Raw genomic sequence first — 15,573 nt, forward strand, 5'->3', positions numbered from 1 at the left:
GACTGTAGCCTGACAGGCTCCTCTGTTCATGGAATTCTCTAGGCAAGAATACTGGAGTGGGTTGATATTCCCTTCTCCAGGGGGTCTTCCCGACCCAGGGATAAAACCTGGGTCTCCCACTGCAGGCAGATTCTTTACCATCAGAGCCACCAGGGAGGCCCAGAGAGAAAATATTAATAGTTTATAAAAAGAATGCTTAGCATGCTGACCAAGTTAAAAAGCTCTCAGCTCCCTTTAAGTCTTCTGCCTCAGACTGAACATTCCCAATTCCTTCTGCCATTTGTCCTTGAATGGTGAAAATTTTCTGAAGTCAGAGAGGCTCCCATATAGGAAGCCTTGGGGACTATCCTGGCAAATGGTCATGGGACACAGGTTCTAATTTCCAGACTTTCCTGCTAAGTCTCTGTGAATGTTCTCTACTTTGGCAAACCCCCCTTTAAAGCCTGGGTCTGGACAGCAACGTTTTGTGTTTAGAGGGGTACCATGGGGACAATGAACAATCTTACCAAGGTAACAGTTCAGTAGGTAGAGATGATGGGAAAGACATCCCAGGCAAAGAAATTAAGACTGTACAAAGGCACAGAGACACAGACGATTCTGGCATGTTCAGGGAATGGTGAGCAATTCTAGGTGGCTGGAGCCTCTATGGAGTGATACGGGAGCCAGGGGGAAAAAGTAGTTGAAATAACAAGGAAAGCCTTTCTAAATCAAGCTAAGGATTTGGGGCTTCTTCCTAGCCTTTGAAAGACTGAAGCTTTGGGATGGCATGCTGAGATCCATGTTTTCGAAAGAGCAAAACTATGGCTATACACTGGAAGACAGGGGATGGTTTAAGCAGAGGATATCATATAACCGGTTGGGGCTTCCCAGGTGGTGCTGGTGGTAAAGAACCTACCTGCCAATGCAGGAGATGTAAGAGAAACAGGTTTGATCCCTGGGTTGGGAAGGTGCCCTGGAGGAGGGCATGGCAACCCACTCCAGTACTCTTGCCTGCAGAACCCCATGGACAGAGGAGCCTGGGGGGCTACAGTCCACAGATTTGCAAAGAGTTCGACACGACTGAAGCGACTTGGCATGCAAGCACCATATGCTCAGTGAACTTATTAAATTTTAGGATCCAATGTGTTGCTGGTTTGCTACTTAAGTGGCTTCTTTGGTACGTTCCCTTTTATGTTGGCTAGGCTCTCTTGGTGGGCTCCAAAACACAACAGGACTGTGGGCCCATCCCAGGCAGAAAGAGCAAGATGGGTGGTGGCAGTCAGAAAGCATTCATGTCTCCTGCTGTCATCCCATTCATGTTTTCCCTGACCCAGGGCTTGGAGAGCTCCCAGGAAGTGGGCACCAATCCCAGGGAAGGATGTGACTCTGGGCTCAGGCCTCTCCCAGCCCTCTGCTCTGTGGTGGGGGCTGGAGGCACTCTGCTTTTCCAGCAGCCTCCGAGGCTCTCCTGGTGAGCCCGTGTCTGCCTCTGTAAAGCTGGAGTGGTTCATTTGGGGAAGGATGGAGCAGACAGGAACTGAGAAGGAAGAAGTGCCAGGTTTCTGTGAGATCAACATGTGTTTGAAACAATTCAGAATGTAACTGAGAATGTAATTAGGTGATGTTTGTTTTTGTTTTTGTTTTAAAGGAAAAACTCAGAACCTGTGACTCTTGTTCATGAGCACATGCCTGGATGTAGTCATTTTGAGTTTATGGAAAATGTGGTCAGCCCCATAAATCAGTGCTGAGGAATTCTTACAGAGTCATCCACTGTGCAAAGAAGGCAGGTCTGTAGTGAGTCTGTCGAAGTTATGAAAACAGAACCGAATAAGCACATAATAATAAGCTACAGTATAGTCTTCTCTTCTCCTAGAATTCTTTCCTGAGTTGCCATAAAGTAGCTTTGAATTTCCCTTCCTACATAATCTATGATCTTTCTTGTATATCTCCATTTGTACAACTAGATGTTTGTGGCCATCACCATGATTACAAAGACACAGTTCTCTCCATCTACTCTCTCACGTGTCTTAAAAATTTTAGCAGGATTCCTGTAAAGAAAGTCCATTTTAAAGTAGGCTGGACAATTGTACTTTGCAACACCTCTGAGAACATGGTCACAATTGTATCCTAATTCTCTGACCTCCTGTCGTTCCCATCTGTTATTTTGTGTGACTGGAGAATGAAATTTCAGGGTGAGATTGTATTTCTCAAAAGCACACAGAAGGTCTTCAAATGTGAAACACAAACTTTCATTCAGAATTTGTAAATAAGAGATTCAATCTAGGTGTGATTCATTAGAAGGAATTCCATCCATTTTCATCTCATTTTTGTTAGATTTATCCAATCAGCCATTTGCCCTCAAACAGTTTTAGTTCTTATATCTTATTTACCATAATATTTCTCTTATCTTTCCTCTTTGCTACACTCGATTCTCTGGTTGACCCAGTTTACAAATCTGTTTCTGGCAAACTGGTCAGTGAAGAATGGAATGTTAACAAATTTGAGTGGAGATGTTTTTCAAGTGCTCTGAAAAAAAAAATGGGCTTGATCATGGACAAGCATAAGCATGTTCTATCACAAAAATAGTACTGCTGAGTCCGAGGAGTTTACCTATCCTATTGCTTTTTTCTTAATCCGTTAGATGCGCCTCATGCAGGCTAAAAAATTTCTTAATTTTCCACAGAAACCATATGTATAACTTATAAGGCCAGATACCACGCTGAGTACAAAGCTGATGGCCAAGGCTCATTTCTGTTAGCTGTTTGTACTTCAAAATCTGCTCTAGCAATGTGTTCTTGTGGACTTCCAGACAAAAAACAAATTCTAGAGATCATGAAGGTCAAGTTGGCCCAGCCTTTATATGCCCTGGGTGTTTTTTTTTTTTTTTAAATCATACTTGCCTGCTGTCCCTGCCGAAATGTGGAGCAGGAACAGCTAGCGGGCAGCAGTCTGCTCAGGCTGTGAAACTTTGGACCAAATCCTCTCAACCACAAGCCACCTGTTGTCACCAGGTGCAAAGGGAGGGTGACCCGCCTAACTGACTCTGCTCTCGAGTTCTATTAGTTGTGCCGTGTTGCAGAGCGGGCAGTGTAAAGATGCAGGTATATCTGACATAATCAACAGCCATATAGTCTGAATTTCTGCATCAACCTTTCACCGACAGAAAAGCACAAGGTAACTAATCATAACAATGTTTGACTGAGCATTACTATTTAATGTGTTCAAACGTGAAGCCAAATGCTTTACAAACATTACTGGCTCCAGCCAGCCACCCTGTAGTAATTATTATCAACCACTTTACTATATGAAGAATGGCATTCAGAGTGGTCACGTGACTTGCTTAGAGTTTTTCCAGGCAGGAAGGAAGCAAAATTCAGACCCAACTCTACCTGATTCAAAAGAAGCCCCAAATTAGACACCTTGATTTTGCTTTTGGGTTAGTGTGTCTGATTCCCACAGCAGCATATGAAAGATGCAGGTTGTGGGTGGTTGAGGGGGAATTTGGTCCCAGGCTTTGCTTTGTAGATTCTATAAAAGAGAGATTAGCTCTTCCCAGAAGAGCTAGCAATGGCATGATTACGGCAGAACTGAAGTTGTTTCCAGCATTGTTATTATTCAGCTTGTCCTGTCCTCTGTTTCCTCATTTACAAAATGAGGACTAAGGCCTCCGCGGCCCCCTCCCTGTCTATCTCCTTCCAGTTGGAGACACTCTGAGCTTGGCCCTGACAGTTTCGGGGAAAATCCTCATTGTGGAAGACCCTCCTGTGATCCTGGATCAGACAAACCCAGGACCTGCTGGATAATGGGGGAGTTTTCCTATGGTCCCTATTCCCTGGCTCCACCTTGTGGCCCTGGCATCCTGCTTGTGACCACTGGCCAGTGTGGCAGAGGAGCAGCAGCCCTCTCTCTGGAAGCTGTCTGAGCATCCCTGCTTTATTCAGTCACTGTACCTGGAAACCCAGCAGCTCAATTCCTAGAAAGCTAATCTAACCTGTTTCGGTCAAAATCCTTTTCAGAAAAGCAAGTCGAAACTCAAGGTCTTGTAGAACCCAAATTTTGAAAACTAGTATCTGATTTGTCACAACATAATATGATAGCTGGATTCATATACCTGGAGTTATTCCAGCTCAACAGTCAGAGGGAGAGAGAGAAAAAGAACGCATGTATGCGACATTGATAACGAATCCTACCGTGTCTCCTGGCTGTGGACGCATCACGGACACACGATCGTAGCCTTTCCTTAGTAGGACCCACAAGGCATCAAGTTTTCCCTGAAATGAAACAAATGTACCAAGATTACATCTGAAACCAGACTGAAGGCCCGCACAGACATGAACTTTCCACGCTTCTTCAGTCATATGAACCTCACTTCACCAGCAATGCAGTTGTCATAGGACGTGACTCTCCAGTTCAAAATGTGGGTTTCAGCAATGGGGGAGAAGAGATGCATCCCAGAGAACCGTGATGCTCATGCAAGGGACACCTGCGACTATAGCGCAGCCTCAGGTCTGCAGACACAGAGGAGTCATTCAGCCAGTTGTCCTCATTGCATTTCTGGGCATCTCCTCATACTGCAGGTCAAGCTTTTCAACTTGCACTAAAGTTTTTTCTTGCCACTTAGTGTCCCGAGTTTACAAATGAAACAATGAGGACAAATTCAGAAAAATGACTGAATAGAAGCGTGGGTGGGGCTAGACCAATGAAAGGGTCCTGGGGCGCAGATCCATGGCTGTCCCCACAAGAGGCTTCAGAATCCTGGGCTTGAGGGACAAATGACCAAGGATCATGGATCCCCACAAATCACAGCCCCCTTTGGAGTTGTAGGTGATTGGCTGAATCTGAGAAGATTGAATCTGTGAGGGCTAAAGTTTTCATAGTACATGACAAAGGGAGTCTAATGATCTAATTCCTTAGACATGCTGAGTGGAGCTGGCTTCTGCCACTGCAAACACTAAAAACACAGGGAAAAAAAGACACTTATTTAGCTTTGCTCTTATTATTAACCCTGGCTGGTGACTCCACCAGGCAGAAGTCACCTTTATTTTGTCTGATTTCCCTTCAGCACCAGGAAATCTGCTCATCTCCACCTTCAAACATGACGTTTTAGCCTCTGGAACTGGTGACTACGTTCCCTTTCATGGCAAAAAAAAGGACTTTGCAGATTTGATTACTGTTGAGTCCTGTTCTAAAGCCACAGGTGCGAGCCCTGTACCAAGGCCACAGAAGCAGAGCCCAGAACCAGGTCAACAAGCTAATTGAGCCCCTTGGTAACTGTTGCCAAAAGCCCCTCATCATCACTAACAGGCCTCCTGACTCCAAATTAGGCAAAGATGCTCACTCTAGTAAACACTCTATTGCGCCCCAACCAATCACCTAACACCAACCTTCCAGCAGGAATTTTCTTTGTCTGGAGGCTGTAAAAATTGGCTATTAACCCACAAAAACTGTCAACTCTTTTTGGTCTGTCAGGTCAGCCCACTGTGTTTGCAATGCCTCCTTGATCTCTGCTCTTTGTTCTTAATAAATTCACTCCCTTCTGAAGTGCTGTGTGTCTGGAAATTCTTTTTCAACCTGCGCTCGAATTGCCCCAACAATTACGTTAAGGATCTTAGACTGGGGACATGATCCTGGATCATCTGGATGGACCCAAGCTAACCACATGGATTTGTTTATTATTTATGTATTTCACAGGGGTCCTTAACAGAGGGAGGCAGGAGGGTCCGAGTTAGAGAAAGAGATGGAGAAACAGAAGCAGAGTCAGAGTGATCCCGTGTGAGAAGGACTCAACCCATGGTAGCTGGCTTTGGGGAGGAAGGGGGGCCACAAGCCAATGAGCGGGCAGCTTCTGGAGTCTGGAAAAGATGAGGAGATGGATTCTCTCCTAGAGCCTCCAGAAGGAGTGCAGCCCTGGCCTTGCTGTCATCTTAGCCCAGTGAGACCCATTTTGGGCTTCTGACCCCCAGAAATCTTAAGACAATAAATTTGTGCAGTCTTAAGCCACTCAGTTAGAGGTAATTTGTTAGAGCAACAGTAGGAAACGAATACAGCCCTTATCACTCCCTGACAAAGACTCTGTTTATTTGCTTGGTATTTGCCTCTGTCATCTGGAATGCCAGCTCCATGAAAGCAGAGGTGCTGCTGGTTTTTTTAAACTGCGGTATACCCAGCCCTTAGCATAGCTTCTGGTGCTCAGTAAATATGTGTTAGATGAATGAATGCATCCAGTGCTGCCATGTGCTGGGCTAGGTGCTTTTCTGTGTGTCTGCTCATTTCATTCTCCCAGCATTCCCAAAGAGTTATGGGGAAGGAATCAGAGAGGTCAGCTAACTCGGCCAGAGGCACATAACTTGTAAACTGGAGAGGTGTGACTGGATGCCCCCACCATGTCTGTCTAATTCTAAATATTAAAAAAAAAATTTAATGGCATTTATTAATTTTTAAATTGAAGTATAGTTGATTTACAATGTTATGTTAATTTCTACTATAGAGCAATTGATTCAGTTATATACATATCTACATTCTTGTGGCTCAGCTGGTAAAGAATCCACCTGCAATGCAGAAGACCTGGGTTCAATCCCTGGGTTGTGAAGGTCCCCCAGAGAAGGGAAAGGCTACCCATTCCATTATTCTGGCCTGGAGAATTCCATGGACCATTCCATGTGGTCGCAAAGAGTCGGACATGACTGAGCGACTTTCACTTTCACTTCACCTTCTTTTAAAATGTTCTTTTCCATTATGGTCTATCACAGGTTTTTGAATATAGTTCCCTGTGCAAAGCTCATATACTTTCTACTATACATCTTGCAGCTTCTTCCTTGTGCAGATCTTCTGGTCAGAGCACTTTCACTTAGATCCTCTAGAACAGGGTTTCTAAACTGGGGGTTGCAACTCTTCAACCCCTCATGAAATAATTTTGTGTATTAGGATCTGAATTAATAGGAAAGAAAATATTTGAGTTAATGGCACATGGTGAGGATAAGTATGATTTGTGAAAAATGTGTATCAGTTAAACATGCATGGGTGTGAGTATTAGTGTATGAAGTGAATACACACATGTGCACACATAAGGATTTACTGGGCCAACATGTATTCCTGTTGGGGTCTCATGAGCATGTTTGAAAACACTGATCTGTAAGTGGTCTTTAAAGGATAATGCTGAAAGGCTAAGAGTCTAGAAACTTCAAGTTCCTTGCCACAAAGCTTTCATAGTGGCAGCATCAATTTAAGAATGCCACCTTAAAGAGTTGGTGTTCTGAAGTTATTTTCTGGTGGGTTTTATTCAGATATGAAAAATGTGCTCTGCAACCTTTATCAATGGTTGCTTGAGTTCTTGTGGGTTCAACTCTGTCTTGCTAAGCGTAATGCTTCTCATCTCTCTTGGCCAAGTATTTACAAAAACCTCTAAAAATATTCTGGAATGACTTCAGAATGCTGAGAAGGACTGCTGCTGTGTTCAGCATGGTTTTTTGCATTAAACCGTTTCAATCATTGTTTAAATGTTTTCCTTTAAAGTTCTTTGGGATAAGCATTTATATGTCAGGATATAAACAGGTGGACTTCCTGGACGAATGCCTCTTTTCTTTTCCCTTTTTTCGGGGGGACTCCTGGTAACTGACTTGGTAAATCATCCCCCTCTCAGTACTCTGTGCACTGATCACTCAACTCCTTGACAAATGAGGTGCAATGAGATGGGGCTAAAAGAAAAAGTGGCTGTTGAGGAAGTGTTATAATTAACTCAGCAGAAATCCAAAGCTCCAGGCAGGGAAAAGGGGCAAAAACTACCTAGATGTGCAACACCAGAAGAATGGGTCATGTTTCTTTGTGGCAACAGATCATAGAGTGATATTTAAGCACAAAATGACTGGCTTTAGACTATATTTCAGGGCTGCCCCTCACCAGTTCTGCTGTGGCCTTAGACAAACTGTTTCATGTCCTTAAGTCTTACCTTTCTCATCTTTAAAAAGAAGAGAGATAATAATATTGTCTGCTCTATGGATTTCTTAAAAGGCTTACAATTAGATATTGAAGTAAGATGTGTACATGCTAAGTTGCTTCGGTCATGTCTGACTCTTGGTGGCCCCATGGACTGCAGCCCGCCAGGCTCCTCTGTCCATGGGGTTCTCTGGGCAAGAATACTCCAGTATTCTCAGTGGGTCCCCGAGCCCTCCTCCAGGGGATCTTCCTGACCCAAGGATTGAACCCGTATCTCTTATGTCTCCTGCACTGGCAGGCAGGAAGCCCTTGAAGTAAGATACTTGTCTCACAGAAAGCATTCATTCAATGTTATCAATGTATTAATCCTTAGGTAAAGTCATTAAAATGATAATTTGAAATGCTCTGTAGAAATATGGAAATGAGTGTAAGATGACGAGTAAGAATCCAATAATTTGTACTTTACAAGTCTGGAGCACCCGTCCTCCACTCTGTCCTTCGACCCCATTTCCGCCTTTCCCCCTGGCTTCTATGACAACCCCCAAAACTCCACCACAGCTGCTTTGCTAAGGCTTGGCTAAACCTTGGCTCTGCCTGCTCCTTCTCAACTCTCTCATATCCTTTTCAGCCTCTTCCCCCCTCTGCCTACACTTGATCCAAGGGTGTCCTCGGTGTCCCCCCTCTACTAGACTCACCCCCAGGCGGAATGCTCACCCCGCCTACTTTCACCTGGTCTCATGGGTCAAATTTCCACCTGTCTGCCCGTGGCTCATATAAGCTTCTAATCCAATTACCAAATCTTAGTTGTAAAGTAAACATATCACAGATATAAAAAAACCCCCAAGCATCGCATATTGAATAATTTTTCCCCAACCTGCTCCTCCTTTGACACCCTGCCTTGAGTATGCCATGGAGCACCACCAACATCCAGACAGGCGGTGACCAGACAGGTCATTCTCATCTCTCTCTCTGCCACCCCTTCACGTTCAACGTCGACCCTGTCTGGTGGACATTCTGTCTCGTCTCCCCTCTTGCCTCTTCCTGTCCAGCGCTGCCCCACTGTCTCCTCGGCTACTGTCTTGGCCTTGATCATCTGTCACTCATCCTGAGAATAGTTTCCTGATAGGTCTTTTACCTCCAGGCTCCCAGTCCTTTCTACTACTTGATTAATAACAGATTTCGTGGCTAGCTGGAATGGATGCTTTGTTGGTAATAAAATAAATCAAGAAACATCTTTATTAGCAGTGTGAATTTAGGCAAGTTACCCCTCTGTGCCTTGATTTTTCCATTTGTAGAACAGAAGGAGTAGCAGCAGTTTCTAATTTTGAGGATGTTGGTAAGAAATGAAGGAGTGAGTGCAAGAAAGGCCCTTGGGACTATGCCTGACTTGTGGTACATGCATCACTTAGCTGTGCCCTTCATCCAGGTGAACTGCTATCATGAGCTGTTCTGGCCAAAGTAAGACCAGCTAGTTCTGATTGGAGCCTCAGTGCTCTGAATTCTGAAAGTTCCACAAAGGAATCCAAAGTCCCCATTCTGTGTGGCACAGAAAACAGTTGGGGTAATCTATACATCTTATACCTTGTTGTACTTCTGTCAATACATCAGGTAGCATTTTATGCAAGAGCTGAAATAAGCTTTAGAATAGTGTTTTTAGAATCAAGAGGATAAAAAATAACTCTTAAAAGTCAAAGAGAAGTACAGAACAAGGTTCCTTTGCTTGATTTTCTGAGAGGAGGCAGAAGTTTTGTCATTTCAAGACAGTAGCTACTGGGCTTATTAATAACATCCCTTTGGGGCCAGAAGAGCCTCAGGAGAGTCTTCCAAGTGGTCGATGGGCTTTACTCACAGCCTGGCGGGAGCCTCTGAGTTGACTCCACTATTTCTCTCAGATCTGAGTGTCCTGCATGCATGGCCCTCACTACAAGGTACGTTTTAAGACACAGGTCCTCACTCCCCAGAAGGAATGCTTCTGTGAAGCTTAAAGATTCTCCACCATTCTGGGAACCCTCCACCAAAGTGTATTAGCTGACATTTATATATATCTTTCTTTCATATGAAATTGACACACTTTGACTATCACATGAGAAGTGTACCAATTCCAGGTTCCCCAACTCGACCCCAGCCTGATAATCAGTATCTTCCAATCCACAAAGGCTGGCAAACCAGGAATTCTCCATCAATGCTCACTTGTTTCTTCCTAAACAAGAAGACCATGCCAGGAGGTTTGTGAGGTCCATTGCTCAACGCATCTTGGTGCATGGACTTTGTGGCTGCCTTTCTTTCCTTTTTTGGGGGTGGGAGGAGGGGTGGGCAGGCAGCAGCTGTATCTTCTCTTCTGGTTTGTCTGCCTCAGCTACTTGGAAGTTAGTCAGAAGCTGGGAATTTTGAGGGTAGTTCAACTTAGAGGGCTGTGAGAGACTAATACTAATTTTTTATACCTTAAAATATATGGTAAATATTGTGACTCATGCGTCTCCTTAAATGAAACAAATGAATGCATAAGTTAGAAACTTCCCCTACACATGCTCACACATAGACACACTCACACATGGTCATTTTTTTTTCTCTCTTCTTTCGGTCTTTGTTTAAAACATGTTTGGAACCATTCTAAAATGTAGCCGGGAAGGGACAAAAAATGCCTGTTCAACGTCAACAGCACATCTGACAACATTTAAGGCTTCAGTGTGTCTCACTGGACGGCATAGAGCTTCGTTCAGGGCAGTTCAGCGCTGAACGCTGCTTGATTACAAGGTCAAGGTGCTTAAGGCCAGGGATGACAGGTTTGCCTGAAAGAAAATGAACAGAAGACCACCGGCTTCCCTGCGCTGTGAGCCACGCAGGCCGGTCTGGCTCTTCTGCAGAACACAGCGGTCTGCAGGGCCAGCCAGGGTCTGGCTTTTGTCCTTCGGCTGTCATTTCTGTCATTGCCAGTCAAAGGGAGGAGCTACTGGAAAAGGAGGAAAACCATTTCTCTGAAGGCTGCAAGCCTTCCAGCAAACTTGAAAACAGACCTGGTTTTAATCTTTCTGGTGGCCATACATCTGGGCATTACTTAATTCGCCTGAAGCGGTCAGTCCCAATTTAATGAGAAGCACGGGACTGCTGTAAATCCAGGGGGTGAAAACCGAGCAAAGAAAAATTCAGGCCAAATATCGGAAAATGTCCTGATCATGAGCCTGGAATGAGGAAAGGGTGAAGTGTGGTCAGTGTGGTCAGGGCCTTAAATGAGCCTGGGCGACGGCAGGGAGCAGCCCGTGTGGACTCCTTCTCCTAGGGAGCTCCCCTGGGGTGTGCTGAGGCAACGGGCTCCCCTGCTTCTCTGGTCCTCAAATCTACTTTCTGGAATGCTTGAGAAACCGAGTCAAATGCAATCAGTTTAAAGGTGTGTGATTCTGATCACCTTCACTGGGGAACCAGGACTCTTTCTAGAACTTTCTGAAAGTTTTGCCCTGGGTGGAGATGTTCTCCCTGTTGATAGTGGGGCAGAGAGTGGGCGGGCCATCCTCCATGAGCTGCCTGCCCCCATCCACTCTCTGCAATTCTCTGCCTTCCTGGTTCCATGCCTTGGAAGCGCAACCTCAACAGATGGCATCATTTAGCTTCCCTTTGGTCTGGCCAACAGGTAGCAACCAGAAGATGACAGCAGACAGATGAATGGATAAAGAATATGTGGGGCATGCACGCACATGTGTGTGTGTGTCTATGTGGGTATATATACAGTGGAATATTACTCAGCCATCAAAAAGAATGAAATAATGCCATTTGCAGCAACATGGATGGACCTAGAGATTATTACACTAAGCGAAGTAAGTCATACAAAGACAAACATTATGATGTTACTTATATGTGGAATCTGAAAAAAGATGATATAAGTGAATTTACTTACAAAACAGAAACAGACCCATAAACATAGAAAATGAATTATGGTTACCAAAGTGGGGAAGGGGGTGGAGGGATAAATCAGGAGTTTAGGATTAACATATACACAATACTAAATATACTAGATATAGAATAGATAGCCAACAAGAACCCTACCATATAGCACAGGGAACTATACTCAGTATTTTGTAATAACCCATAATGGAAAAGAATCTGAAAAAGAAAAAAAATATATATAATGGAATCACTTTGCTATATAGCTGAAACTGATACAACATTGTAAATCAGCTATACTTCAATTTAAAAAGGGAGAGAAGAGGGCAAGATAACGGGGAGGTTGGTACTTGTTCCTTCTACTCTCTCCCCGACCCCCACTTCCGTCAGTGGCTGCTTTCTTATAGGGCCGGGGTCTGCAAACATTTCCTGTATAGGCCCAGAGGGTAAATATTTCAGGCTTTGTAGGTCAAGAGGCTATTATGTAGGTGCTAATAAAATCATTAAAAAATACAAAAACCATTCTTAGCTTGTGGACCATATTAAAACAGGGAGCAGGGCAGATTTAGCTTACTGACTCCCTCACTACGGCCACAGCTCCCACTGGGTGACCCCTACTCCGGGGCTGCAGCTCTCACTGGATCCAGTAACACCAGCTCCTGTCCTTGCCCTTCGGGCCCAGGGATGCCACAGCTCTCCCTGTGGAGTGCCTGCATGCCTCCCCATTGCCGGGGATTCTCTTAACCCTGCCCAGATCTGTGTGAGTTCGACCCTCTGGAGTGTGCCTTCTGTTTCCTGCCAGGACCAAGACAAATCCAGCGAGAGGGTTCAGGAAAGGGAAACAGAGTTTACAGCACAGCTTGAGGCTGAATGCTTTGTCCAAGGCCTAGTGCGTGTGTATAGATATTGTGGCTAGAATGGGGCTCATTGTGAACCACGCATGAGGTTACAGTCCAAAGGCTGAAGTTCTGGTGGACAGGCTGCTCTTCTGAACAGGGTACATTACGACTTTTCAATTCTGTTCTGTGCTTCTACTCTCAAACTTTCTTGTTTTTTCCCTTCCCTTGACAATCTGGCCCAGCTACACATAGGATGACCTCTTTTTCTCTCCTTGCCTCAAAGAGATGGCAAGAAGAATGTCACCTTCTTTGGTCTGAGAGCACCAAAGTGATCTGGGTAAGTCACAGGAGAAAGTCTATCTGGCATGATGCTCTGGGTGTGGTTTCATAATTACATTCCACGCATCAGCTCTATTAACAAGAGGTGGAGGAATCCCTACTCCATGCCAGGTACAATGCTGTTTGTGGGTGATTCAAAGATGAGTTAAGCATAATTGGTGCCTCCAGCAGGGATCAAATCTGGTTGGGGGAAGACTCACAAACAGGAGCAGTCACACGAACGAACGAATGAGCTGTGCTAAGCCTTTGTGTGAGCTGCTCCAGCAGCAGGAGGAGCATTCACACTTTCTCATGTCCTAACAAAGGGGTCCTATAGAGGTGCCTAACGAGCCCAGCAGCATCACAGGTATTTTCCAGCTGGCTTTTTTGGTGATCCCTTAACATGCAGTTTTCCAACCATCCAACATTAATCCAGCAGCTGTGTTTGGGAGAACAATGGACCCATGTGAAATTTAGGATGTCTCCGAGGCATGATTGTGGTCACTTTGCCACCGCACCACGGTTCCTGCTCTCAGGGAGCCTCCTCTGGAAGGCTGGCTGGTACCTTCGGTGATCCCTTTTTAATTGGGCCCCAGTCCTGACGCTGCTGATTCGGCAGGTCAGGCTTGGGGTCTGAGGGTGTTCATTTCTAACAAGCTCCTGGGGGATGCTGATGCTGCCCATCCAGGGACCACACATTGAGAACCAGCTTGCACACACACAGACAGTGACCAAGGCTGAAGAGCAGGGGCTGGGCAGGGAGCGGTTACTGAGGCAACAGTGGGGTCTCCCTTAGGGAGTTTGGATGGGAAATTCAAAAAGGGAGAAAATTAGGGGAAAAAAGGAGTTTCACTTCATGAGAAAAAGTGGGCAGGTCATAAAGGCCAGGGAGACTTTGAAAGCCTTTTGTGAGACTAAATCATGAGGTTTGAGACATTAGACCTGGGAATTTGTGTTTTTAAAGCTCCTACAGGTGACTGATTCTCAGCCAAGTTTGAGACCCTCTAATAACTCAATATCCAGCAGTACCTGGCACACAGTAGGTACACAACAAATATTCAACTGACACTAATTACAAGTGCGTGTTGGGAGTATTTTGATATTTCTAAATCTAGTTGTCTATGTGCTCATTTGTTTCATAAAACTCAGTCCTAGACCACTAGTTACCAGATGAATAACATGTTCTCAAGCAAATACGAATTCTTCAAATAGAATTAAAGCTCTCTCAATATCCAAGATTACAGAGATGAAACCCTGGCTCTTACCAAATATGTTGTATTAGTCACAAGGTACAGATTTCTGAAAACAACATAATAGAAAATCCCCTTTCGCCTTCATCTGAGATTCTCCTTGGCTCCTTCCTGTCTGCGCATGCATGCACGCCACTGCATGTTCCACATTAGAATATAATTAGAAGCAAACAGCTGTTAGTCAAGCAAACTACATGTGGGCCACATTTTTTCCAGAGTTCAACCCATTGCTCTAGGAGAGGGGGTGGCTTATCTTAAGAATCTCACCACTTGAAACACAACAAACCAAAATGACAATTCACTGAGATTAGTTTGAGAATGAGGTAATTCAACTGAGCAGAGAAACTACCAAGAAAGTTTCCTCCACTGTTTAAAATGGTTACTTCTTTTGATTTCATGGGAGAAGAGCTGCTCTGAAAATAGCAAATATCTCAGTTATCACTGGAAGGGGAGTAAAGCTGTATGTGTGTGGGTGGGGGGGCGCTGCTCATGAGATCTGGTTCTTCTTTTTAACTTTTTATTTTATATTGAAGTATAACTGATTAAGAATTTTGTGATAGTTTCAGGTGGACTCAAAGGTGAGCAAGGGGACTCAGCCATACATACACATGTATTCATTCTTCTGCAAAGAGAGTTGGTTCTTATATTGATTGAGTCTTTCACCTGAGGCCTTGGCATAGTTCTGTCTGCAGCACAGAGCTAGAGGGTGCAGATCTGAGTTGGAGCCTTGGATTCCAGACAGACCCAGGCAGAGCAAAGACTCTACCATTCTAGTTTTTCTGTAGACTATGTCGGTCTTTTTGGATACGATTTTCTAGTACTCTTTGATGGTTGGCATAGTGCACATGCTTATGGGGAAGACCAAGGAGCAAGGGTGTTGAATGAATCACATGAATTCGAAGACATCTGCACCCATGAGGAAGAGAAAAGAGGCCTTTAGGAAGCACTAACTGCCTCCAATGACTTAAATTTCCCAATAAGTTAAAAACGCTTTCAGTTAAGCTGTGGAACTGTGAGGGGGAAGAGAGATGCTGGAGAAATAAGACACTTTGTTCGCAGCCAGGGAAAATGAGTACTAGACTCATGGCCAACACAGCCCACTACACCAGCACATGGCTTGAATAAAGGGAAATGGGCTTCTGTTGTGGCAAGAAGGATAGATATTAGGCATCAAGGAGAATCCAGCCATTGTTATTAGACTATGGAAAGCCTACCAATGAAATTATTGAAAGTTATAACCATTCTCTGGGGTTACTACCCAAGTCACTTTCTTCAAGTCCACTCTCATTCCACCACTTTGCCATGGGGATTTTAAGAAGCCCAGCTCCTATTGCTGGGCACATACTGGGAAAAGTTGAAAACTTTCAAGCACCCCAGTG

At 44.6% G+C, this 15,573-nt stretch overlaps 1 protein-coding gene across 1 annotated transcript in view; it reads right to left on the reverse strand.

Annotated features, from left to right (window-relative positions):
- Positions 1-15,573, reverse strand: part of ANTXR1 (ANTXR cell adhesion molecule 1) — a 251,881-nt gene that overhangs the window by 55,869 nt on the left and 180,439 nt on the right. Inside the window, exon 17 of the mRNA XM_061155147.1 lies at positions 4,170-4,250. Within this exon, the coding sequence (XP_061011130.1) occupies positions 4,170-4,250 (81 nt within the window). The remainder of the gene's footprint in view (positions 1-4,169; positions 4,251-15,573) is intronic.

Source organism: Dama dama, chromosome 11 (assembly GCF_033118175.1).
Source record: "Dama dama isolate Ldn47 chromosome 11, ASM3311817v1, whole genome shotgun sequence".
Lineage (NCBI taxonomy): Eukaryota > Metazoa > Chordata > Mammalia > Artiodactyla > Cervidae > Dama > Dama dama.